This window comes from Eretmochelys imbricata, chromosome 4 (genome assembly GCF_965152235.1).
Source record: "Eretmochelys imbricata isolate rEreImb1 chromosome 4, rEreImb1.hap1, whole genome shotgun sequence".
Lineage (NCBI taxonomy): Eukaryota > Metazoa > Chordata > Testudines > Cheloniidae > Eretmochelys > Eretmochelys imbricata.
The window spans coordinates 12,526,969-12,551,305 of record NC_135575.1 but is presented as its reverse complement, the minus strand read 5'-3'; the positions used below and the strand labels follow the sequence as shown (position 1 = coordinate 12,551,305).

The 24,337-nt window shown below is 46.2% G+C and overlaps 1 protein-coding gene across 2 annotated transcripts in view; it reads left to right on the top strand.

Annotated features, from left to right (window-relative positions):
* The first annotated feature begins 1,243 nt into the window (after positions 1–1,243).
* The window catches only part of LOC144263834 (UDP-glucuronosyltransferase 2A2-like), a 38,070-nt gene continuing 14,976 nt past the window's right edge, over positions 1,244–24,337 (top strand). Inside the window, exon 1 of one of the 2 annotated variants that reach the window (XM_077814841.1) lies at positions 1,244–1,979. In XM_077814841.1, coding sequence (XP_077670967.1) covers positions 1,244–1,979 — 736 coding nt within the window. Of the gene's footprint in view, positions 1,980–17,362; positions 18,090–24,337 lie in introns of those variants that run through there. The other variant, XM_077814842.1, reaches the window with a different exon arrangement.

Genomic DNA, 24,337 nt, shown 5'->3' with positions numbered 1-24,337 from the left:
AGTGTGTTTCTGCTCTTCAGGCAGCTAATAGGGATGAAGGGTGGGGGCCCAGGTTACTGTGGGAGCTGCTGCTGGCTCTCCTTAGGGAGGAGGAAGCCCTCCAGCCGCCACCACTGGTCTTTCAGTGAGCAGGCAAGGCTCACTCCTCCCTAACCCACCATAGCTGGTGCTGCCACTCATGAGACTTTGAGGGGAGGGGGCTACCCTGGCCCAGTATTCCTCTTCTATGGGTCACTCATCCTCAGGGCAGAGGGCCAGGAAAGTGGTGCTCTCCCCACCAGCCTTGGAGCACATGGCAATGGGAGGCACCAGCCCCTCCTCATTGCAAAGAGCCCTTTGGGGGATTCACCAACTCTGACCCCTGCTACAGAGGCCTCTCTCCACACAAGGCTCTGTGCTGTGGTGGCAGGTTGCCTCACCATTGCCAATAAGCATTTCTTGAACAGACCTTATCACACCGTTTGTAACAGCGCCACCTTCTGGCTACCACTAGTGTCACCACATCTTTTTTTTAAAAGCAGGGGGGCGGGGAGGGAGAAAAGAAAATATTTAGACCAAAAGAAAAACCTGTGTTAAGCTAAAGGTAAAGTTGCTATGGTAAGTAACACAAACGTTAGAACAAATAAATACCAATCATGTTACAGGTAAAAAAGCAAACCTTCACAGTCCTGACATCATGATATGCTTTCCAGTGGCCCTGCATGGGAAAATTAACAGGAGGCCAATCATCATACTTCCCTAACAAATTGACAAGTGCAGAGCGTCATGAGACATTCCGTACTTACCCTCATTTCCATGATTAATATTTTTGTCTGGAAACGCCTCAGTACTGCCACTGATAAAGCCAAAGTGTTAAATTCACCCTTATGCAGAGGGATCAACACAAGGCTCATGCACTCCTTAAGTTTCATTTGAAGCCCCATTTTTGAAGACTTAACTAATGGCTAGGATTTCTACTGGCCCTCTTTCTCCTCAGCCGAAACTAACGATTAAAAAACAAGTGGAAAGAGAAGAGTTAAACAAGAAAGAAATACCATAACCCTTTGTCTTTTTAATCCAGACACCTAAACTGTTCTTGTGTTTCAGGTGTATCCGTCACCATACAGGTTTGGAAAACCCACTCTTCTGGAGCATGTCTGTTCGTCATTAGGGGTACTGGTCAAGTGGCTATTCCACATCACTGAGAGACTGAGAAAGTGATTGAGAGGGAAAATTTTATTCCTATCCAGTCACCAAACCCACCATGGCTTTCGCCACCAGTGTGTCAAAGAAGCACATCCAATTTATAGCCTTTCAGGTCACTCTGATAGGAACGGTCTTCTGTGGGAATGTGCTTATTTGGCCTGCGGAAGCCAGTCACTGGCTAAATGTTAAGACCATTATACAGGAACTGATACGCCGAGAGCACAATGTCACCATCCTAGTATCAAATGCTTCCCTCTTTATCACACCACATGCTGAGACGTCTGAGAGGTTTGAGGTGTACCCTGTGCCCTTCGGAAAGAACTACATTGACTCCTTGATCAAGGAGATTGTGAGCTTGTGGCTGTATAACAGACCAACCACACTGACCTTCTGGCAGTTCTACAAGGAGCTCGGAAAGCTGATCAGCAAAGCGAATAAGATGAATAGACAGCTGTGTGATGGTGTGCTAGCCAGCCAGGACTTAATGGCACGGCTGCAGAGGGACAAGTACGATGTGCTTCTGTCCGATCCGGTGACTGTCGGTGGTGACCTAGTTGCTCTCAAACTCGGAATTCCATTTGTGTACTCTCTGCGGTTCACACCAGCCTCAACAGTGGAGAGGCATTGTGGGAAGATGCCCTCTCCGCCTTCGTATGCACCCGCAGCCTTGTCTGAGCTCACAGACCAGTTGTCATTCAGTGAAAGAATAAAAAACATAGTGTCTTACCACCTACAAGACTATGTGTTTCAGAGCTACTGGGGAGAATGGGATTCGTATTACAGTGAAATTCTAGGTAAGCATTTCACTCTTTCATTCGTATTCTCACTGTTATTTAAAGTCTTAAATGATATTACATCCAAAAATCTATGTCAGAAGAATGTTCATGTGGCAAAGACAAGCACTTAAAAGTTAGGAGGTGCCAGAATTAAAGTTGCCCCATACAACATCCGTCCAGCCCCTCTGTGCATCTGCATGGTCATAACTGAGCCTTGCCCCCCACCACACTGTGGCAGAGCTAGGAATAAAATTCAGCTCTCTTAGGTTCCAGTCCAGTGCCTTAACCATGGGAGAACAGCCTTTATTATTATTTATTATTATTTATTATTTTATTATTTTATTTTATTAATTGTTATTTGTATTACTGTAGTGCCTGGGAGGGAGCCCAACTCATGGACCAGGACCCCATAGGGTGACCAGATGTCCTGATTTTATAGGGACAGTCCTGATATTTGGGGCTTTGTCTTATATAGGCTTCTATTACTCCCTACCCACTGTCCCGGTTTCTCACACTTGCTCTCTGGTCACCCTGGGACCCTATTGTGCTAGGCACTTTAAGGACCTTACAATCTAACCTTTCCAACTGTCTGTCTCATTTACTGTCCCGCTGATGCACTCAATGAGGTAGAGGTCCTATAGAACAAATTGCATGTGATTATGTAATTAAAGTGTGTTATAATGTATACTTACAAGAGGATAGATGAGAAACCAGGGTTCTATTCCCAGCAGTGCCAGAAGTGAACTTGTGTCTCCTGTGGACTACAGTTATCCCATCTCTAAAAGAGGGCTAATGATGCTTGTTTCTCTTCCAGCACATGGACACAATGACTAGCTCAGTAATAAGGGGTGTGAGGTAACTACTAGTGCCAGGTGTTGGAAGAGGTGACACCAGAAGAACTAGTCCCTAGCCCAGTGCTGCTCCGAGACCAAAGGATGTTTGATGGGAGTATATAAGTGTAATCCACTGGTTCAGTGCTGTTATGTGTCCCCTTCAAGTGGCTGGTCCACATAAGATAATAAAACCTACAAGTGCTGCTAGCTAATTGAGGTAGTTACTGTTTTAGCTCATGTGGTAAAGGTCTGTACTGTGGAATTGGAGGTCCTGGGTTCAAATCCAGCTGAGAAGCAAGCAAGCACATCATTTTCCCCATTCCCTCTGTGCTTTTTGTTAGGTTCAGAGGAGACCTAGTGATGAACTCAGTCAGGAACCTTCACACAATGCTTGTGAGCCATATATCCATAGATTTTTAAGGCCAGACAGATCCCTTAGTCTGACCTTTGTCTATGGATCACCAGCAGTCCCTATGGCCTTTCCATAGCTCCTAAAAAAAAAAAAGCCTAATACCTTTCTGTATTTTATGTACCAAATTTTCTTTGTGGCCGCAGGCACAAGATGTCAGCCACAAAAGCACAGGGGTAGACATTTCACCCCTCACGAAGGGTGAGCAGAAAATGTTACAATCTTTTTTTTATTTTGAAAAGAGTCAATTTTTAAGTGTGCTGTTTCTTTGGAATCCCTAGTTCAACTGACTTGAGATTCTCCCTATGAAGCCAACCCTGGCCCACGGCACAACCTGCCAACATTCAGAATGAACTGACATTGCTGGGGCATTTTTAGAATCTTAGTTACAGCCTAAATTATAGAGAGACTACTGCCACGATGTTCTAAACAACCACCATGGATACTCTCCTTCACGAACCGCTTCCGTATTGGGTAGCACTAACATGACCCAGAACCCAAGCCGTATTTTCCCCTAATGGCAAGATATGTTAACTTTGGAGGCTCTTCTGTGATATAAGGCTCAATACAGGGGTAACTGGGTGAAATTCTCTGGCTTGTGTTACATAGGAGATCAGATTAGATGCTCTAATGATCCCTTCTGGCCTTAAAATCTATGAATATAGTGAAGATGACTTTCAAGTTTTCTCTGTGTCAGTGCTACAGATCAGTTGTGGATAAACGGCTGAAGATAAAATATACTCTGCCATTCTTTTCCAGCATGGGCAAGTTGGCTGGGTGAGTGAGAGGAAAATTCAGAGGTTCTCAGTGGGTATACTGAAATCAGGCATGGCTTTGTAACCAAAGCCCATACGTACATCACAGGTTAGTTAAAACCAAGCCTCTCTTTTCAAAACAAATTATGCTTACATACACTGCATCCGGTAATAAGCAATGAGGGCACTGCAATTTCTGTCATTTCACATAGAGCCCTTGTTCTGAATTGTTGTCAGTGGAGCTAATCTGTGTTGTAACACTGATAGTTTACTTAAATACTAATTACATATGATCAGTGGATGACCTTTTAATAGGTTTGAACTGCACCTTCAACTCCCACTGACTCCAGTACCTGACTGAGCCTCAGTGCACCTTGCAAGATTGAGCCCTTAATGCTTCAAGAAAATGAACCTCTATTGTCATATTGCAATCTTGGCAGATCACTTGACTCACCGTGGTTTCCCATAGCTATTCCATTACAATATCTGTCTGCTTGTGTAGGGGAAGAACGGACAGAGAATGAAAAAGGAAAGAATGATCCAAACAGTACACATAAGCTGCAATGAAAGACATTAGGACAACAACAATGCGACTTGGCAAGCAATGAGAAATATTGCCATGCAGAAGATTAGAAGCTATTTTTCTCTCACAGTGAAAGGGACTTTAAGTGATTTCTTAAGTGCAGAGAAAATAGGTTACCAGGAAAAAAGCTATAAAATCCAGTCTACGGTACGTTACTGTCACCTAGGGGCATAAAGAAGAGCATACAGCTCTTATACCAAACATCTCATTGCATAGTCTAGTTCCATTTCAGGTACTTATTTGTATTGTGTTACTGTAGTATCTGAGCATCTCACCATCTTTAATGTATTTATCCTCCCGACACCCCTGTGAGGTAAGGAAGTGCTATTATCTCCACTGTACAGTGTCTGGGTCACCTCAGATCCCAGGGGGTCAGGGAAAGGAGCTCAACTCCCCTTCCCCCAAAGGAGCAGGGGCCCTCAGATCCTGGCTCACGTATGGGGGGCAGGGAGAGGAGCTCAGACCCAGTGTCAGAGGGGCAGAGTCCCCCAGGTCCCAGCTTGCACGGCGGCTGAAGGAGAGGGGGCCCCCAGAAAAGATAGAGCAGCTTCTAAATTAGCTGTACTACTCAGGGGAATGTTTCCTAAAAAGAGGGAACCCATTTATCAGAGGCAGATAGTAGCAACAGGCCTGTCGCTCATTCTCCAATTTCTGCCAAGGACACTGAACTTGGAGTGCAGTTCAGGTTCAATGGCCACAGCATGCCTCCTTCAGCCACCCAATTGCTGAGAGAACAGGCTACCTGCAAACCCTTTCTTTTCAACAGAGCCCTGGTCTTGCAGCACATATGTATTTCATTCTCTTCAGCAGGTGGAAGTGGGTGGGCATTGTTTGCTGCCAGGGTTATTTGGCCAGCCAATAACACAGAGGAGTCCAGAAGGACCCCAAGCTGCAGACCAATTTAACCATCTGAAAGACATCCTTGATCACTGGGGATGCTGTAGAGGAGGCAAGTTCTTCAAACCATTTCCCTATTTGGGTGTGTGGTCAAACAGTGTTGCTTTAGAGCTGTTTCATTCTAAGCAGGTTAGGTGCCTAACACCCTTTGAAGCTAAGGGGAGTTAGGCATTTGTCTAAATACCACTAGGCACCTAAGCAGTTTACGCACCTATCTGCCTCATTAGGCACCTAAATACCTTTGTAAATCTGGCCCTTATCTCTGATTAAAAGTCAGTGGGTGCCTAACTCCCTGTTGTGCCGTTAGTTTTAAAATCACATGGAACAGCAAGTTCAGTGTTCACTGCTTGTACCGTCTGATAGGGGGATCTGCGAAGTTATTCCATGCTGAATAGAATTTCCATCCAGGTTTTCCAGAAAGAGATGGGTGTTTCATAAATCATGGGATGTTTCTTACTGACAACATGAATTTTGTATGACTCACCCTTTTAAGGCGGATCCCTGTCTGAACATAGCCTTTGTCTGCTGATTCACAGCTGCTGCAGCGATGCTACATTTGCAGTGCATCTGCAAGATATTTCTTTGCCTCTCCCTGCTGACAGAGAATGTGCTTTCTGGGAAGGTGCTGGTGTGGCCTGCAGATTACAGCCACTGGATGAATCTGAAACTGGTGACTGAAGAATTGGCAAGCATGGGCCATAACATTACAGTGCTGGTCCATTCAGCATCCCTTTCTGTCAACACTACTTCAGCTTCCGCTCTTCATTTCGAACTCATTGAGGTTGGATTTACATCTGACGGGCTGCGATCACTGTGGGAAAAATTCCTGCGTTTCTGGGTCTATGAGAAAGCTCAGGTTTCCTTCTGGGAAATGCATAGCACAATGAGGAGCCTCTCGCGTAGCGTTTCTCACATCCAGAGGCAGATATGTGATGGGGCAGTAAAAAGCAGGAAGCTGCTGGAAAAGCTGCGGTTGTCCCGGTATGATGTCCTTCTCTCAGACCCAGTGCTTCCCTGTGGGGAGCTGCTGGCGGAACTGCTGAGGGTGCCATTTATCTTCACCCTGAGGTTTTCCCCAGGCTTTGCATTTGAGAGACTATGTGGTCACATATTGACTCCTCCTTCTTATGTGCCAGCTGCCACTTCTGAACTACAAGAAAAGATGTCCTTCTTGGAGAGGACTGAAAACCTATTGCTCTACTTCATTCATGACCTTCTGCAGCTCCTGGTTTGGAAGGAATGGGACTCCTATTATAGCAGTGTATTGGGTGAGTTTCCGTAAGTACTCACCCCTATTTTTGATGGGTAACATAAGGTGACAAAAAATGATTGAATGCAGGGCCAGATCCTCAGCTGGTGTAAATGGACTTCAGTGGAGTGACACTGGTTTATATGAGCTGAGTATGTGGCCTTGTCAATGTAGAGGTTTCACTGGAGGGTAAACATCTGTATATCAGAAGTAGGGAAACCTAATCAATGGTCTCTTTTCTCTGAGACAGAGGAAGATATTTGATGAGTCAGTGGGGCTGCCTCTCCTCTGACACTGTTGTAACTCAGGAGTGACTCTGCTGAAGTCAACAGAGAGACATTGGCCTAAAACAGGGATAAATGAGTTCCAGGACCCTCTGATTACAGCAGCTTCATTGAATCCATTCCGACCTCTCTCCTCCTTCCCCTTCTCAGCCAGTGACACTGTCCATTCTGATGACGGAAGTGTGTGGCTGGAATCTCCTCTGAAGCACTTGTTGTGAAGACCTTGCAGGAATGAAGACTCCTTTTGTTATATATGTACAGTGGTGGCACACATGGCTGCTACCAGTATGTTTCACCAAACCACAACTGGCCTGGAATGCCATTGAAAGAGAATAACAAGAGGATCCATGAGTAGTTCACTTCTAATTATTTTCTTTGTCATGGTGCAGCATTTCTTTAGAGCAGGAGGAAGCCATCATGCACATGGGTTGAACATTTGCTTCCTCAGTCAGACATTTCTTGTTTCTCATGTCAAATGCAGCACGGTCCGCCTCAATTATCCAAACTAGGGTCATGTCCATCTTTGGTTAAACCAAGTTTGCACTTAGACAAGCCCTTACACCAGAAACTCTTCAGCTATCTGAAATCTCACTTATCTCAGTTTATTCTTGCCTTCATTACATTCAGATAATGGAGGTTGTACCTAATTTTGAGACTGCGAGATACATCTGAGAGTATATAATGCCTATGAAGGAGCTGGAGCTGATGACTGCTATTGTTCTGTTGCTCTTCTGCATGGCTTCTTCGAATTGCCTCATGAAACTGCATTTATTTTCTTTTGGTGACTACTTACAATTTTAGGTCTGATTGACAGCCTGTTGGAAAGACTCCCATTGACTTAAGGCATAAGAGGGAAACTCTTGCATGAAGAGGATTAAAGGCTGTATACTCCCTGCATAAGGGGAATTCCCAGGTGGCCAGGTCAGCTGGCTTTGGGGCCCTTTTATGCCATAGAATGATGGAAGGAGGGCATCACAGAGTGAGAAGAGGCCCAGGGTATTTAACCCAGCCTAATAGCCTAGAGAGAAGCAGCCAACATAGGAAACAAGACAAAGCAGACGGAAGAAAAAAACCTGGTGAAAACAGAGGCCAAAAAAACACAGGTGAACTATCCCAAATAGAAAGGGCCTGTCCTTGTCTTCACTAGACTTTTGTAGCTGGAGATAATTGATTGACAATTAACTTGAGGTAGTTGATTGCCAGTTAACTTGTTAACAGGTAATTAACGTTTCTAAAGGCTTAGTGTGGACGCTCCCCACTGCAGAAAGGCTATGCTGATCCCTAGAGAAAAGAACAAGGCCTGTGTAACATGATGAAATGTGTGCCCTGTGTCCACATCAGCCTTTACAAATCTGTTAATTACCTCAAGTTAACTCCAGGATAAAATTTGGCCTGGTCTATACTAGCGGGGGGGACTCAATCTAAGATACGCAACTTCAGCTATGAGAATAGTGTAGCTGAAGTCGATGTATCTTAGATCGAATTAGAATCACTTTCTTCGTGTCCTCGCGGGGCGGGATCGACGGCCGCCGCTCCCCCGTCGACTCCGCTTCCGCCTCTCGCCCTTGTGGCGTTCTGGAGTCGACAGCAGAGCGAGCGGAGATCAATTTATCGTGTCTACACTAGTTGCGATAAATCGATCCCCAATAGATGGATCACTACCCACCTATCCGGCAGGTAGTGTAGACATGGCCATGTGAAAGCAAGCCCCTAACTGTACAGACTGGCTGTAGAAGACATGCTGTCACTTTCCTGGCTTCCCTGTCACAGCTCCTATAGGATCTAGCACTGGAAAACAGTTACAGAAACCCACATGCTGCAATCCAGTTGGCAATGCATTTCTTTCTTTCTCCTTAATGCTCTTTTTCCTACAGTAAGTCAATATTGTTTTTCTCAAGTCCCTACTCTATCTGGTGGCTAGTTCTTTCTCTGCAGTAGGGGCAGTAGCAGTTTGTAAGAAGAGCAGTAATTCATCCAGAGCAAGAATTAATGTTAGTGATTGCTCAGCAGAGGGAGTGATTTGACTCGAATCTTGTTTCCTGCTGTGGAGTGAAGCAGGCGATTCATACTGTCTTATCCAGGACAGGATTTTGTGCTAGCACAGGTTGATTTTTATTGCCAAGGTATTCCCTGTACTCTGAGATAACCAAGGTTAATCGATGTAGGAAGTTTTAGAACATAACCTCCTCCATGGGCTGTCCTCTTTCGTACTGGCACCTGAATCAAAAGAAGCAGGCAAGCAAGCAGGCAGAGTGGAACAGCTTACAAGGAAACGCAGCCACATGATGTGTGGGAAGTGTATTACAGCACTCTTTTTGGTTCTGGGCTCTGGCTTGGTCTCAGGGTCCTGTGGGAAGGTGCTGGCCTGGCCAGCTGATCACAGTCACTGGCTCAATGTAAAGTCCATTTTAGAAGAGCTCACAGACAGAGGCCATGAGGTGACTGTGCTGTTGCCTTCATTCTTTCTGGGCACAGATCGCACCAGACCTTCCCCTTTCAATTTTGAGGTGATCCCTGTGCCATTCACAAAGGAGAATATGGTGTCCCTGAAGGAAGACTTTCTCCACATGTGGCTTTATGAACTGCCCAATTTTTCATACTGGGAGACCACTTCCAGGATGTGTAACTTAATATCACGGGTGGTGTCTATAAACAAAGCAACTTGTGATTTGGTGGTGTGGAATGAGGAGCTGAAGATGCTGTGGGAGGCTGCCTTCAACATTCTCCTCGCAGATCCATTAGTGCTGGGTGGGGAGCTAGTAGCAGAGAAGCTTAGAGTCCCATTTGTCTATACTTTCCAGTTCTCTATAGGGAACACAGTGGAGCGACTATGTGGGGGGGCTTCCAGCCCCTCCTTTGTATGTGCCTGCCAGCATGGGCAGCCTGACGGACAGGATGCCTTAATGGAGAGGATGAAAAACATGCTCTTTTACGCTCTTCAGGATGTTCTGTTTCACCAGGTTTTCTGGAGAGAACTGAGTCAGTACTACAGCGATGTTTTAGATAAGGCTGCTCTTGTTTGCCATGATTGTGTCTTTACTGTGGGCCGCATTGTGTGAAAGGAAGCCTAGTCCAGTGGGTGAGGATTCCAGGCACCTGGCTTCAATTTCCTGGGCCAAGTGTACCCGGCAAACTTTTGTTGGCGATAGTGATGTCCACCAGGGCTGCGAAGAGGTGCGATCTCTGCCGACAACTAGCCCCTAGCATAAACAAAGTTGTATCGGCGAAACTGCCCTTTTACTTGTATAGCTTGTTTTGCTTAGAGGGGCTGGAATAAGCTACCCCGGAAAAGCCCAGTTTTGCTGGTATAAGCTGCGGTCGTCTAAGGAGCACTTGCCAAGCTAGCATACTGGCAAGACACTCCTAGTGTAGGCCTGGCCTAAGGCACCTTTTATATCAGTCTAACTGTGTCCGCACAAGGGGTTGTACCAGTATAGGTATTTTGGTAAAAAATCACATCCCTAACTGAAAGTACATCAATACCAAAACTGCATGGAGCCTACACCTTAATCTCTCTGTGCTTAGTTCCACAGCTGAACATTCTTGTGACATTTCCAGCCTTGCCATGTCCCTTCACAGCTAGAAAGGGGAGTGAGAAGAAAAAGCCTTGGTCTCGGTGCCAGCTGTGCCAACTTCCTGCTCTACATGGAGCAGCTGAGCAGGTGGGAGGCAGAGGAGAAAGGGAAAGACCCTAGGAAACTCTGCTGGTTGAAAAACACAGCTGTTTCTCTCCCCTCCATAGATTATTCCCCAGGAGAGGAAATTGGGGCCTAAAATCATTCCATCTGTTTCTTTTGGCATGATCCTATAAGGCAGCCCAACAAGTAACCACTAGGCCTTATGGTGAAAGCAGTGGACTGGGGAGGCAAGAGATCTGGAGTCTAGTCCCAGCTCTGCCACAGACTACCTATGTGACCTTGGGCAAGTCACTTCACTTCTTCATGGCTCCATTTACTATGGGTAAAATAATCCTGCCTCTCTCCCATCCATTCATCATCTCACCTGTTTAGAGGGGAAGCTTTCCTGCTGTATGTTTATACAGCTCCTAGCACAATGGGGCCTGATTCTCAGTTGGGACCTCTAGGTTTTTTTGTGACACTGGTAATAATAAGGTGGCTCACAATAGAATCATAGAATATCAGGGTTGGAAGGGACCTCAGGAGGTCATCTAGTCCAACCCCCTGCTCAAAGCAGGACCAATCCCCAACTAAATCATCCCAGCCAGGGCTTTGTCAAGCCTGATCTTAAAAATATCTCAGGAAGGAGATTCCACCACCGCCCTAGGTAGCGCATTCCAGTGTTTCACCACCCTCCTAGTGAAAAGCTTTTTCCTAATATCCAACCTAAATCTCCCCCACTGCAACTTGAGACCATTACCCCTTGTTCTGTCATCAGCTACCACTGAGAACAATCTAGATCCATCCTCTTTGGAACCCCCTTTCAGGTAGTTGAAAGCAGCTATCAAATCCCCCCTCATTCTTCCCTTCCGCAGACTAAACAATCCCAGTTCCCTCAGCCTCTCCTCATAAGTCATGAGTTCCAGTCCCCTAATCATTTTTGTTGCCCTCTGCTGGACTCTTTCCAATTTTTCCACATCCTTCTGGTAGTGTGGGGCCCAAAACTGGACACAGTACTCCAGATGAGGCCTCACCAATGTCGAATAGAGGGGAACGATCACATCCCTCGATCTGCTGGCAATGCCCCTACATATACATCCCAAAATGCCATTGGCCTTGGCAACAAGGGCGCACTGTTGAATCATATCCAGCTTCTTGTCCACTGTAACCCCTAGGTCCTTTTGTGCAGAACTGCTGCTGAGCCATTCGGTCTCTAGTCTGTATCGGTGCATGGGATTCTTCCATCCTAAGTGCAGGACTCTGCACTTGTCCTTGTTGAACCTCATCAGATTTCTTTTGGCTCAATCCTCCAATTTGTCTAGGGCCCTCTGTATCCTATCCCTTCCCTCCAGCGTACCTACCTCTCCTCCCAGTTTAGTGTCATCTGCAAACTTGCTGAGGGTGCAATCCATGCCATCCTCCAGATCATTTATGAAGATACTGAACAAAACCGGCCCCAGGACCGACCCTTGGGGCACTCCACTTGATACCGGCTACCAACTAGACATGGAGCCATCGATCACTACCCATTGAGCCCGACAATCTAGCCAGCTTTCTATCCACCTTATAGTCCATTCATCCAGCCCATACTTCTTTAACTTGCTGGCAAGAATACTGTGGGAGACCGTGTCAAAAGCTTTGCTAAAGTCAAGGAACAACACGTCCACCGCTTTCCCCTCATCCACAGAGCCAGTTATCTTGTCATAGAAGGCAATTAGATTAGTCAGGCATGACTTGCCCTTTGTGAATCCATGCTGACTGTTTCTGATCACTTTCCTCTCCTCTAAGTGCTTCAGAATTGATTCCTTGAGGACCTGCTCCATGCTTTTTCCAGGGACTGAGATGAGGCTGACTGGCCTGTAGTTCCCTGGATCCTCCTCCTTCCCTTTTTTAAAGATGGGCACTACATTAGCCTTTTTCCAGTCATCCAGGACCTCCCCCAATTGCCACCAGTTTTCAAAGATAATGGCCAATGGCTCTGCAAGCACATCCGCCAATTCTTTTAGCACTCTTGGATTCAGTGCATCCGGCCTCATGGACTTGTGCTCGTCCAGCTTTTCTAAATAGTCCCAAACCACTTCTTTCTCCACAGAGGGCTGGTCACCTCCTCCCCAGGCTGTGCTGCCCAGTGCAGTAGTCTGGGAGCTGACCTTGTTTGTGAAGACAGAGGCAAAAAAAGCATTGAGTACATTAGCTTTTTCCACATCCTCTGTCACTAGGTTGCCTCCCTCATTCAGTAAGGGGCCCACACTTTCCTTGACTTTCTTCTTGTTGCTAACATACCTGAAGAAACCCTTCTTGTTACTCTTAACATCTCCTGCTAGCTGCAACTCCAAGTGTGATTTGGCCTTCCTGATTTCACTCCTGCATGCCCGAGCAATATGTTTATACTCCTCCCTGGTCATTTGTCAGTCTTCCACTTGTAAGCTTCTTTTTTGTGTTTAAGATCAGCAAGGATTTCACTGTTAAGCCAAGCTGGTCGCCTGCCATGTTTACTATTCTTTCTACACATCAGGATGGTTTGTCCCTGTAACCTCAGTAAGGATTCTTTAAAATACAGCCAGCTCTCCTGGACTCCTTTCCCCCTCATGTTATTCTCCCAGGGGATCCTGCCCATCAGTTCCCTGAGGGAGTCAAAGTCTGCTTTTCTGAAGTCCAGGGTCTGTATTCAGCTGCTCTCCTTTCTTCCTTGTGTCAGGATCCTGAACTCGACCATCTCATGGTCACTGCCTCCCACGTTCCCGTCCACTTTAGCTTTCCCTACTAATTCTTCTCGGTTTGTGAGCAGCAGGTCAAGAAGAGCTCTGCCCCTAGTTGGTTCCTTCAGCACTTGCACAAGGAAATTGTCCCCTACACTTTCCAAAAGCTTCCTGGATTGTCTGTGCATCGCTGTATTGCTCTCCCAGCAGATATCAGGGTGATTGAAGTCTCCCATCAGAACTAGGGCCTGTGATCTAGTAACTTCTGTGAGTTGCCGGAAGAAAGCCTCGTCCACCTCATCCCCTGGTGCGGTGGTCTATAGCAGACTACCACCACGAAATCACCCTTGTTGCTCACACTTCTAAACTTAATCCAGAGACACTCAGGTTTTTCTGCAGTTTCATACCGCAGCTCTGACCAGTCATACCACTCTCTTACATACAATGCAACTCCCCCACTTTTTCTGCCCTGCCTGTCCTTCCTGAACAGTTTATATCCATCCATGACAGTACTCCAGTCATGTGAGTTATCCCACCAAGTCTGTTATTCCACTCACATCGTAATTCCTTGACTGTGCCAGGACTTCCAGTTCTCCCTGCTTGTTTCCCAGGCTTCTTGCATTTGTGTATAGGCACTTGAGATAACTCGCGGATTGTCCCTCTTTCTCAGTATGAGGCAGGAGTCCTGCCCTCTAGCGCTCTCCTGCTCGTGCTTCCTCCCAGTCTCCCACGTCCCCACTTACCTCAGGGCTTTGGTCTCCTTCCCCTGGTGAACCTAGTTTAAAGCCCTCCTCTCTAGGTTAGCCAGCCTGCTTGTGAAGATGCTTTTCCCTCTCTTCGTTAGGAGGAGCCCATCTCTGCCTAGCACTCCTCCTTCTTGGAACACCATCCCATGGTCAAAGAATCCGAAGCCGTCTCTCCGACACCGGGAACCATTTTGAAAGCTGATGGCTGTTTGCAGTGAATTGATCAAATGTAACACTCTGGGCTCTAGTTTCTATTTTGAACCTTTTTATAAGAATGACAAAATGAGGCCTGATTTCGAAAGGGGCTAAGCATACGCAGGTCCACTTGACGTAAACGAAGCTGCCAGGGCTTATCAATCAGGTCCTGACTACTCTACGTTTTCGAAGAATGTGTTTCAAAAGGCCCAGATTAAGGTGTGATCAGGGCAAATACTGCAATGAACAATAAGTAGCTAGTTATAAGTGACTAGTGCTGTTGAAATGGAGACTTTTGGGACATCACCCAGTGAAGGTTCAACATACTGAGTTTTCCAGATGAGAAGGGGTAGCAGTGGAGTTGTTGAAACATTCATCTGGTTTTGTCTTTTAAGACTGTAATCTCTTTGGGGCCCAGCCTGCTGTCCTATGTGTTTGTACAGAACCTAGCATACATCAGGAGCTGCTGCACTGCAAATAATGCTGATATGCAAAGGGGGAGAAGATAAATCATTTCCCATGTGAACTCAGATATAAAATGGATTCATGCTGGTTTGCTTTCCCTGGTTCGATAGGCTGACATTGCTCACCAAAAAAAAAAAAGAAAAAATAATTTAAACCTACTGTTATAAAGTCACTAGTTGTTTGGCTCTTTGTCTTTATGTACAAAGAGTTTAAACTGTCTTTACAAAATAAAAAATCTAGACCAAAAGAGGTTTTCAAGAGTGTGTAAGGGATGTAGGAGCACAAGCACCATTGAGGGACTTGAGCTTCTAAATCCTTCGGGTGTTTTTGAACTGCTTCCTCCCCCCCCCCCCCCCCCCCGTTCTTTATTCAAATCACCTAATTACTTTTCTAGATACCAATCTAATTTATTATGCTCATGGTAATTGGTTGTTTATTCTATGGTAGCTCCTTTGAACCACAGTCAAGGCCCCTGTGGTAGGCCTTGTACAGATAAGTAACAGAAAAGATAAGCCCTGACACAGAGATCTTGCAATCTGGGTGTCAGACCTGATGTGAGAGGTGGACAAAACGGATGCATGCTATTGGAAGGATGAGGTAACAATACATTGACGTGAGTTCAGCAGAGAAGCGAAAGTGTCAGCTTGCCATATGCCTAAGAAGTGCCAGAGAGGAGTGATTTGTTGGCATCATGGCAGAAGTAATTAAAACTTGTTGGAGTTTGATTTTTATCAGAGTTTTGTGAAATAAACTACAGGCAATATTATGAGGAAGCCGTGCATTGACAAGGTACCTGTGTAACCCACACACCTCCTGGGTGTGGTGTTCTGTCCCATGTGGTGGCACTGAGACCACTTAGCGAGATTGAGTCTGCTCTCCAGCCTTAGCTAACAGCCACGTGGCTTTTAGCTCATGCGGTAGAGGCTCATGCATCTCCAGAGGTCCCAGGTTTGATCCTGCCTGACAACGATGGGGGGTGGGGAGGTCTGTCGGTGTTACACCTGCTCTGAGAATGGACACTTCCATGAAACTCTCTCCTCCCAATGGCTTAACTGGTTGATCCAGGGCATTCCTCGAACGGCAGAAGAGAACATTAAGCTGAGAGACCTGGCTCCTCACCAATTTCCCTCTTAATGATAAAAGCAGGCTCTCATGTGCAAGGTGGAGTATGTCATGGCTGCTTTATTATCTAGAAGCACTAGCAGTATCACACTTCGCAGTGTATGCAAAAAACTTTGGCCCTGAGGGTGCCCTGGTGATGGAGTGGGGCGGGGCAGGGGTAGAAGTGATGCAGTATCCCATGGAAAGATAATACAGTGATCCATGCCCTATCCTTCAGTTGCCTTCACAGCCACCTCTTCCCAGAGCCGGCAAAGGGCTCTCTGTGGGTCCAGGGATCTCCACGCACACACAGCTGGGGTAGGGTGATTAGGATTGTCCCACCATCAGCCCTGCAGTTTCCCAGAGAAAGATAATACAGTCCCCAGCTCTGTTATCCTGCCACCCCTCCCCCACTGCGTGAGACTCCCCTTACAGGAAGGATCCTGGGGACAGCTGTGTTTGGTGGGGTCCCTGTAATCCTGGCTCCACTGCACCATGACCCTGAGTCCCTCTGTGGAAGTGCGGAGGCACAGGGCTTCCGTGCAGATTGCCCAGGCCTCTTGCTGATTTGGTGAGATCCATGTGGCTCCTGGGGGATCGTGGGGTTAGTGGGCTGCCCCATTCTGTGTGGGGCCACCCTCCACAGAGCATCTCAGGAGAACCCGTTCCCCCTTTGCTTTGCCCTGGAGGTTTTCCCATAGGGGGAGGAGCAATCTGGCCCTATGCTTTGTGTGTAATAGGTGCTGGCCCGTGTGACATGGAGGCTCTGCAGCCCTGCCCGCACCACCATGGAGAAATGGGAAGCCAGCAAGAGCACTTCATTTGGAAAGCAGGAGAAGCCACAGCAGCAGCCAAGTGGGCAAGAATTGCGACACTGTGATGTCCTAAAGCTTCCTCTGCCTGCCCGTCTCCGGGAGTGCCTCCCACCTTTGCTGACTCTCCCCAGGGACCTCCTCAGGAACTACTCCTATCACCCAGCGCGGAGACAGAAACCAGGTGACCAGTCACACACTCACATTCAGGACAAGTGTTCCCAAATGCCGCAGACCCAAGTGGGTCTGTAAAACTATTCATCAGCCAATCACAAATCATGAATAAGTTGGTGACAGTGAGTCATGATTGGTGAAAGAAAAACCAGTGATTACAGGGTCAAGTCCTGGTAACAAGGGTCTGATCCAAAGCCCACTGAAATCAGTGAAAAGACTCATTGATTTAGTGAGCTTAAGACTGGGGTTGTAGTTTGCAATTCAAAGACTGTAATTTTCCTGCAGATCTGGAAATGCACATTGTGTAACAATAGCTGTCCAGCAGAGGGAGCAGGTTGTTTTCAATTCTGCAGGAGAATCCATCAGTTTCATTCCGGAAGGAAAATCCTAGGTGATTCAGAACAGGATTTGGTACTGGCTGAGTCTTTCACCACATATGGTAATTTTGCATTGAAATGACCTTATTCTTCTATCAAGATTGGAGTGTTCAGGATCCAGTCTTTGTGGGCCGTGCTTAGAAGTGTTTACACCGTGGACTTTGGAACTGAACTGAGTTCCAGTGAGAGTCGCAGACGTGCAGCCATGATTTTGAAGAAGTGGCTTTTGCTGGTGCTGTGGGTTCACATGAGCTGCTGGGGCTCAGGATCATGTGGGAAGGTGCTGGTCTGGCCCACTGATGGCAGTCACTGGCTCAACATAAAACTGGTGCTGGAAGAACTCTCCCTTCGGGGCCACGATGTGACTGTGCTGGTGCCTTCAGCAAGTTTGCTCGTCGATTACAATGAGTCCTCTTCCCCATTTGACTTTGAGGTCCTGTCGGTGCCCTTTACTAAGCAGACCGCGGAAGCCCTGTTGGAGGACTTCCTGCATCTGTGGATGTACCAGCTTCCCCATCTGTCCTACTGGGAGGGCCTGGTGAAATTGACGGAAAGCATGGCAGTCTTTATCAAGATGTTCAAGCAGACCTGTGACAGTGTCGTGCTGAACCCCGGGCTGATAGCAAAGCTCCAGCAAGCGGGGTTTGATGTCCTAATCTCAGACCCTTTTTCTCCGGGCGGTGAGCTGATAGCAGAGTTGCTTGAAATCCCTTTTGTCTATACTTTCCGGTTCTCTGAAGGGAACACAGTGGAGCGGCTGTGTGGGGGGCTTCCAGCCCCACCTTCGTACGTACCTGCCAGCACGGGGAGACTGACGGACAGGATGTCCTTCATGGAGAGATTGGAAAATATGCTCTTTTATGCTCTTCAGGATGTTCTGTTTCACCAGGTTTTGTGGAGAGAATGGAGTCAGTACTACAGCGATGTTTTAGGTAAGACTGCTCTTGTTTGCCATGATTGTGTCTATACCATAACATCAAAAATGTAGGGCTGCATTTTCTAAAAGGAAGGCTAATCCAGTGGGTAGGGTGCTACCCTGGGGCTCCAGACACCTTGCTTCAACTTCATGGTCTGTCACACATTTCCTGGGTGACCTTGGGCAAGTTACATAGGGCTTGTCTGTAGATAAGTTGTACTGCGTGAGCGATACCATTGTAGCTAAAATGGTACCACCCTTGCAGTGAGGAGGGATGTGTTAAGGTGTTTATAGCAGCATCGCCTTTTCCCATGTGGAAAGGGGAATAAGTTATGTGAGTACAAGGCACATTTCAGTCAACATCACTGAGTCCACATTAGAGATTATACTGGTATAGCTATTTTGTTTTGTTTTTAAAAATAAAAAAGCACCCAAAACATACCTTCATGGAAATCGATGTACTGGTTAAAAACAAACAAACACAAAATACCTGTTTAGACAAGGCCTCGGTCTCTTTCTGCCTCAGTTCCCTATCTGTATATGGGGATACTAGCACTGCATTACCTCACAGGGTGTTGTCAGGACAAATACATTTAACATTGTGAGGTGCTGGTCAGATAAATACTCTCATAGGTTGGGTTAAACCTTGTTGAAACTGGTGGGTGTATCAGTGCCCGTCATTCTGGATAAATGTAAAAATAAAAATATATAATAATTCAACTTCTTCATGGAGCCAGATAGCTGAAACAGTTAGGGGCCTCTGCCCAAAACAAAGTCACATGCAAGGCTGGAGTAGGAGTTGTCATGAGACCCACAGTGTTCCTCTGTGATCTGATAACAGTCTTGGGGGCAGGGGATTCATTGGATTGGATTGTGTCAGAGAAGCAGATGAACATACCAGAGAAGCTAGGAGAAAAGCAACAGAAAGCCAAGGAGACAGCTGAACAAGCCCTGGGACTGGGAGAATGGCCCCTAGGCGGGGAAAAGCTTCTATAGCGAGCTTTTTGAGCAGAGTGCTGGCTGGAAGACACTGCCTCCTGCTGTCTGATTCCTCCTGTGTTGAAGGAAACAGGGCTTTGTGTACTCTTTACAAGTAAACAGGATTGCTTCACAGATACCTGTCTCCGTTCTCAATTTCTCTTGCTAACGGAAACAACCCACAGGACCCTGAACTTTGGTTAACCGTTCAGGACAAAACATGGGATCCAGTTTTCAGGGAGAAAGCTTGTGAGCTGGTCTTTCCATTGAACCAAGATGGAACAAATAATGGAAGTGCTCAGAGAAATCAAAGTTGGACAAAAAGTATAACAAGGCCTAAAACAATAGACTTTGCAAAAGGAATTAAAGCAGCATCTAGAGTCTTTCCAGAATAGCCTGAGGGATGAATTGCAGGCAGAAGTGAAATCTCGACTGGAGTGGCAGCTACAAAGAGTCTGGACAGTCTGGAGTTGCAACACTATAATAGTTTGCAATAGTAAGACAATAGTAAGACAGATCAGTGAGGTGATCAGCAACCTGACTGCCATAGACCAGAAGGTTTTCCATGAATTAGTGGAGACCAAACGAACTCTGGCCAATTTGGAACTTGCTAACAGAGATGAGCTGCAGTAAGGATTTCAGGATCTGAGAAATCACCTTGAAAAGAAAATCAAAGGGTTACAGACTACAGTGAAAGGTGGCCGCCTGGATGAGCTTGAGGAGTTGGGTAAGACCAGACATTAATGATATATGCCAAGAAAAGGTGTCTTACAAATTCATTAGGTGGAAATTTCCTTTAACAATGTGGCTCAGGTAAAGCAAATATTCACTGCAAACAAGTAGCTGAAGTAAAGTAAGTAAAGTAAGTAAGGTGCCTATGCAGAGAAGTAGCTGTTTCAGTTTGTCATATGCCTAAACCGTGCCAGAGACGAGTTATTTGTTGGCATCATGATAGAGGCAGTTTAAACTGTTCGAGTTTGTGAGATGGGTGGAGTTCTGAGAACACCCCACAGAGACAGCATTTGCCCTCAAGCAAGATAACGAGGAAGCTGGGTGTTTGCCAGCTACCTGCTCTGAGAATGGAAACTTCAACTCCCAAAGGTTAATTGGTTGATCCAAAAATGGCATTCCCTGAGTTGCTGAAGAGAACACTAAGCAGAGAGGCCTGGTTCCTCACCACCTTCCCTCTTAAAGATAAAAACAGGCGCTCATGTTCAAGGCTGTGAGTGTGTGATGGCTGCTCTGTGACCTAGATGCACTAGCAGTATCACGCTGGGCATTGACTGCAAAAAGCTCTGGCCCTGATTGTACCCCAGTGATCGGTGAGTAGGGCAGGCAAGGTGGTAAGGGTGATGCAGAGTTTCCCGTGAAAAGATAATATAGTGATCCATGCCCTATCATCCAAGGATGGATCGTTCTCTTCTCCTTGGAAAGGGGCCTCAGCTATATCCACAGCCACCTTCTCCACACAGTGCATTACAACAGTTGTCCTGCAGAGGAAACAGTGCCCTCTCCTGTAGGAGAATCCTAGGCGATCCACGACAGAGTTTGGCACTTCCTGAGCCTGTCCCCACCCACATATGGTAGTTTTGCATTGAAATGACCTTATATGAAGATTGGAGTGTTCAGGATCCAGTCTTTGTGGGCCGTGCTTAGAAGTGTTTACACCGTGGACTTTGGAACTGAACTGAGTTCCAGTGAGAGTCGCAGACGTGCAGCCATGATTTTGAAGAAGTGGCTTTTGCTGGTGCTGTGGGTTCACATGAGCTGCTGGGGCTCAGGATCATGTGGGAAGGTGCTGGTCTGGCCCGCTGATGGCAGTCACTGGCTCAACATAAAACTGGTGCTGGAGGAACTCTCCCTTCAGGGCCACGATGTGACTGTGCTGGTGCCTTCAGCAAGTTTGCTCGTCGATTACAATGAGTCCTCTTCCCCATTTGACTTTGAGGTCCTGTCGGTGCCCTTTACTAAGCAGACCGCGGAAGCCCTGTTGGAGGACTTCCTGTATCTGTGGATGTACCAGCTTCCCCATCTGTCCTACTGGGAGATCATGTTGAAAATGAAAGAATCCATTGAAGTCTTTATCAAGATGTCAAAGCAGACCTGTGACAGTGTCGTGCTGAACCCCGGGCTGATAGCAAAGCTCCGGCAAGCGGGGTTTGATGTCCTAATCTCAGACCCTCTTTCTCTGGGCGGTGAGCTGATAGCAGAGTTGCTTGAAATCCCTTTTGTCTATACTTTCCGGTTCTCTGAAGGGAACACAGTGGAGCGGCTGTGTGGGGGGCTTCCAGCCCCACCTTCGTACGTACCTGCCAGCATGGGGAAACTGACGGACAGGATGTCCTTCATGGAGAGATTGGAAAATATGCTCTTTTATGCTCTTCAGGATGTTCTGTTTCACCAGGTTTTGTGGAGAGAATGGAGTCAGTACTACAGCGATGTTTTAGGTAAGACTGCTCTTGTTTGCCATGATTGTGTCTATACCATAACATCAAAAATGTAGGGCTGCATTTTCTAAAAGGAAGGCTAATCCAGTGTGTAGGGTGCTACCCTGGGGCTCCAGACACCTTGCTTCAACTTCATGGTCTGTCACACATTTCCTGGGTGACCTTGGGCAAGTTACATAGGGCTTGTCTGTAGATAAGTTGTACTGCGTGAGCGATACCATTGTAGCTAAAATGGTACCACCCTTGCAGTGAGGAGGGATGTGTTAAGGTGTTTATAGCAGCATCGCCTTTTCCCATGTGGAAAGGGGAATAAGTTATATGAGTACAAGGCACATTTCAGTCAACATCACTGAGTCCACATTAGAGATTATACTGGTATAGCTATTTTGTTTTGTTTTTAAAAATAAAAAAGCACCCAAAACATACCTTCATGGAAATCGATGTACTGGTTAAAAACAAACAAACACAAAATACCTGTTTAGACAAGGCCTCGGTCTCTTTCTGCCTCAGTTCCCTATCTGTATATGGGGATACTAGCACTGCATTACCTCACAGGGTGTTGTCAGGACAAATACATTTAACATTGTGAGGTGCTGGTCAGATAAATACTCTCACAGGTTGGGTTAAACCTTGTTGAAACTGGTGGGTGTATCAGTGCCCGTCATTCTGGATAAATGTAAAAATAAAAATATATAATAATTCAACTTCTTCATGGAGCCAGACAGCTGAAACAGTTAGGGGCCTCTGCCCAAAACAAAGTCACATGCAAGGCTGGAGTAGGAGTTGTCATGAGACCCACAGTGTTCCTCTGTGATCTGATAACAGTCTTGGGGGCAGGGGATTCATTGGATTGGATTGTGTCAGAGAAGCAGATGAACATACCAGAGAAGCTAGGAGAAAAGCAACAGAAAGCCAAGGAGACAGCTGAACAAGCCCTGGGACTGGGAGAATGGCCCTTAGGGGGGAAAAAGCTTCTATAGCGAGCTTTTTGAGCAGAGTGCTGGCTGGAAGACACTGCCTCCTGCTGTCTGATTCCTCCTGTGTTGAAGGAAACAGGGCTTTGTGTACTCTTTACAAGTAAACAGGATTGCTTCACAGATACCTGTCTCCGTTCTCAATTTCTCTTGCTAACGGAAACAACCCACAGGACCCTGAACTTTGGTTAACCGTTCAGGACAAAACATGGGATCCAGTTTTCAGGGAGAGAGCTTGTGAGCTGGCCTTTCTGTTGAACCAAGATGGAACAAATAATGGAAGTGCTCAGAGAAATCGAAGTTGGACAAAAGAAAGTATAACAAGGCCTAAAACAATAGGAGACTTTGCAAAAGGAATTAAAGCAACATCTAGAGTCTTTCCAGAATAGCCTGAGGGATGAATTGCAGGTAGAGGTGAAATCTCGACTGGAGTGGCAACTACAAAGATTCTGGACAGTCTGGAGTTGCAACACTCCCAGTTTGCAAAGCGGGGTTTGATGTCCTAATCTCAGGCCCTCTTTTGCCAGGCGGTGAGCTGATAGCAGAGTTGCTTGAAATCCCTTTTGTCTATACTTTCTGGTTCTCTGAAGGGAACACAGTGGAGCGCTGTGTGCGGGGCTTCCAGCCCCACCTTCGTACGTACCTGCCAGCACGGGGGGACTGACGGACAGGATGTCCTTCATAGAGAAGATGACAAACTTGCTGCTTTATGTTTACCATGATGTGTTTTTCTTGCATTTCTGGGTGGATGAGTGGAATCCGTATTACAGTGATGTCTGAGGTGAGACAGTGACTGGACAGACATAGCTTTTTTGCCCAGGCCAAGACTTTAAAAATTGGAGCCCTCAAGTTAGGAACTGAATTTAGGTGCCTAAGTGGCCTGCTTTTTCAAGAGAACTGAGCACCTTCACCTCCAAAGCCAGATGCAAATATTGAAAGAAATTTTAGATGTAAATTTCTTTTCACTGTTTGATCAATTTTTGCATTTCTCTGAGCTGGGACAATTAGTTTTATAAAAGTTTCTAATACATTTCACTTCCTGGTTTTCCCATGTGAGCACAGTCCTGCAGGGACCACAGAGGATTCCTTAAGGATAAGTTGTTTACATTTTAAATGAAATTTAACATCATAGAAACATTTTTACTGATCCTAGGTTTTGTAGAAACTTGTGTTCACAAAGCCTAAAGTGTCAGCCAAACATGTCCTGGAACGTGGGCACAGTCCTGCTCCCTTTTTAATAAACAGGAGCTAAGCTTTACCACTGATCTCCAATTAACCGACTGTGCATTCTTAGTCCCATTTCCCTGGGAAGTATCTAAATGAGGCCCGGGTCAAAGTTAAGCCCCCAATTCAGTGAAGTATCCCTACTCAAGAAGGGTGCTTAAGCATGTAATTTAACTTGAAGACAGTGGGACCTAAGCACATGCTTACATGCTTTCCTGAATTGGGGCCAGATTGTGATGATATCTTAATTACCTTGTATATTATAAGAATAATGTTTGTTTATTATATGGGTGATGTAAGAGGTGTGATCTTAAATACTCATTTCCTTGCTCGTAAGTGCTTGAGTTTCGTAATTGACATGAGAGGTAAGACCACTGCTTTCAGATAGCAACCTGAAGACTTGATCCTGCAAAGACGAGGACCATGTGCTAGTTCCAGGGCAGTCAACAAGTAAAATTTTCAAGCACATTGAAGTCCCATTTTTGAAAGTGACTAAGGAACCGATTGGCAAAGGCAATTTAGGCTCCTAGCAGGATTTACAGAAGTGCCTCCATGAGTTTGTCCCTTTTGAGTTTCAATGGGAATTAAACACCTAACCTGCCTAGGCACATCTATAAATTCCACACTGCCACCTAGCTGCA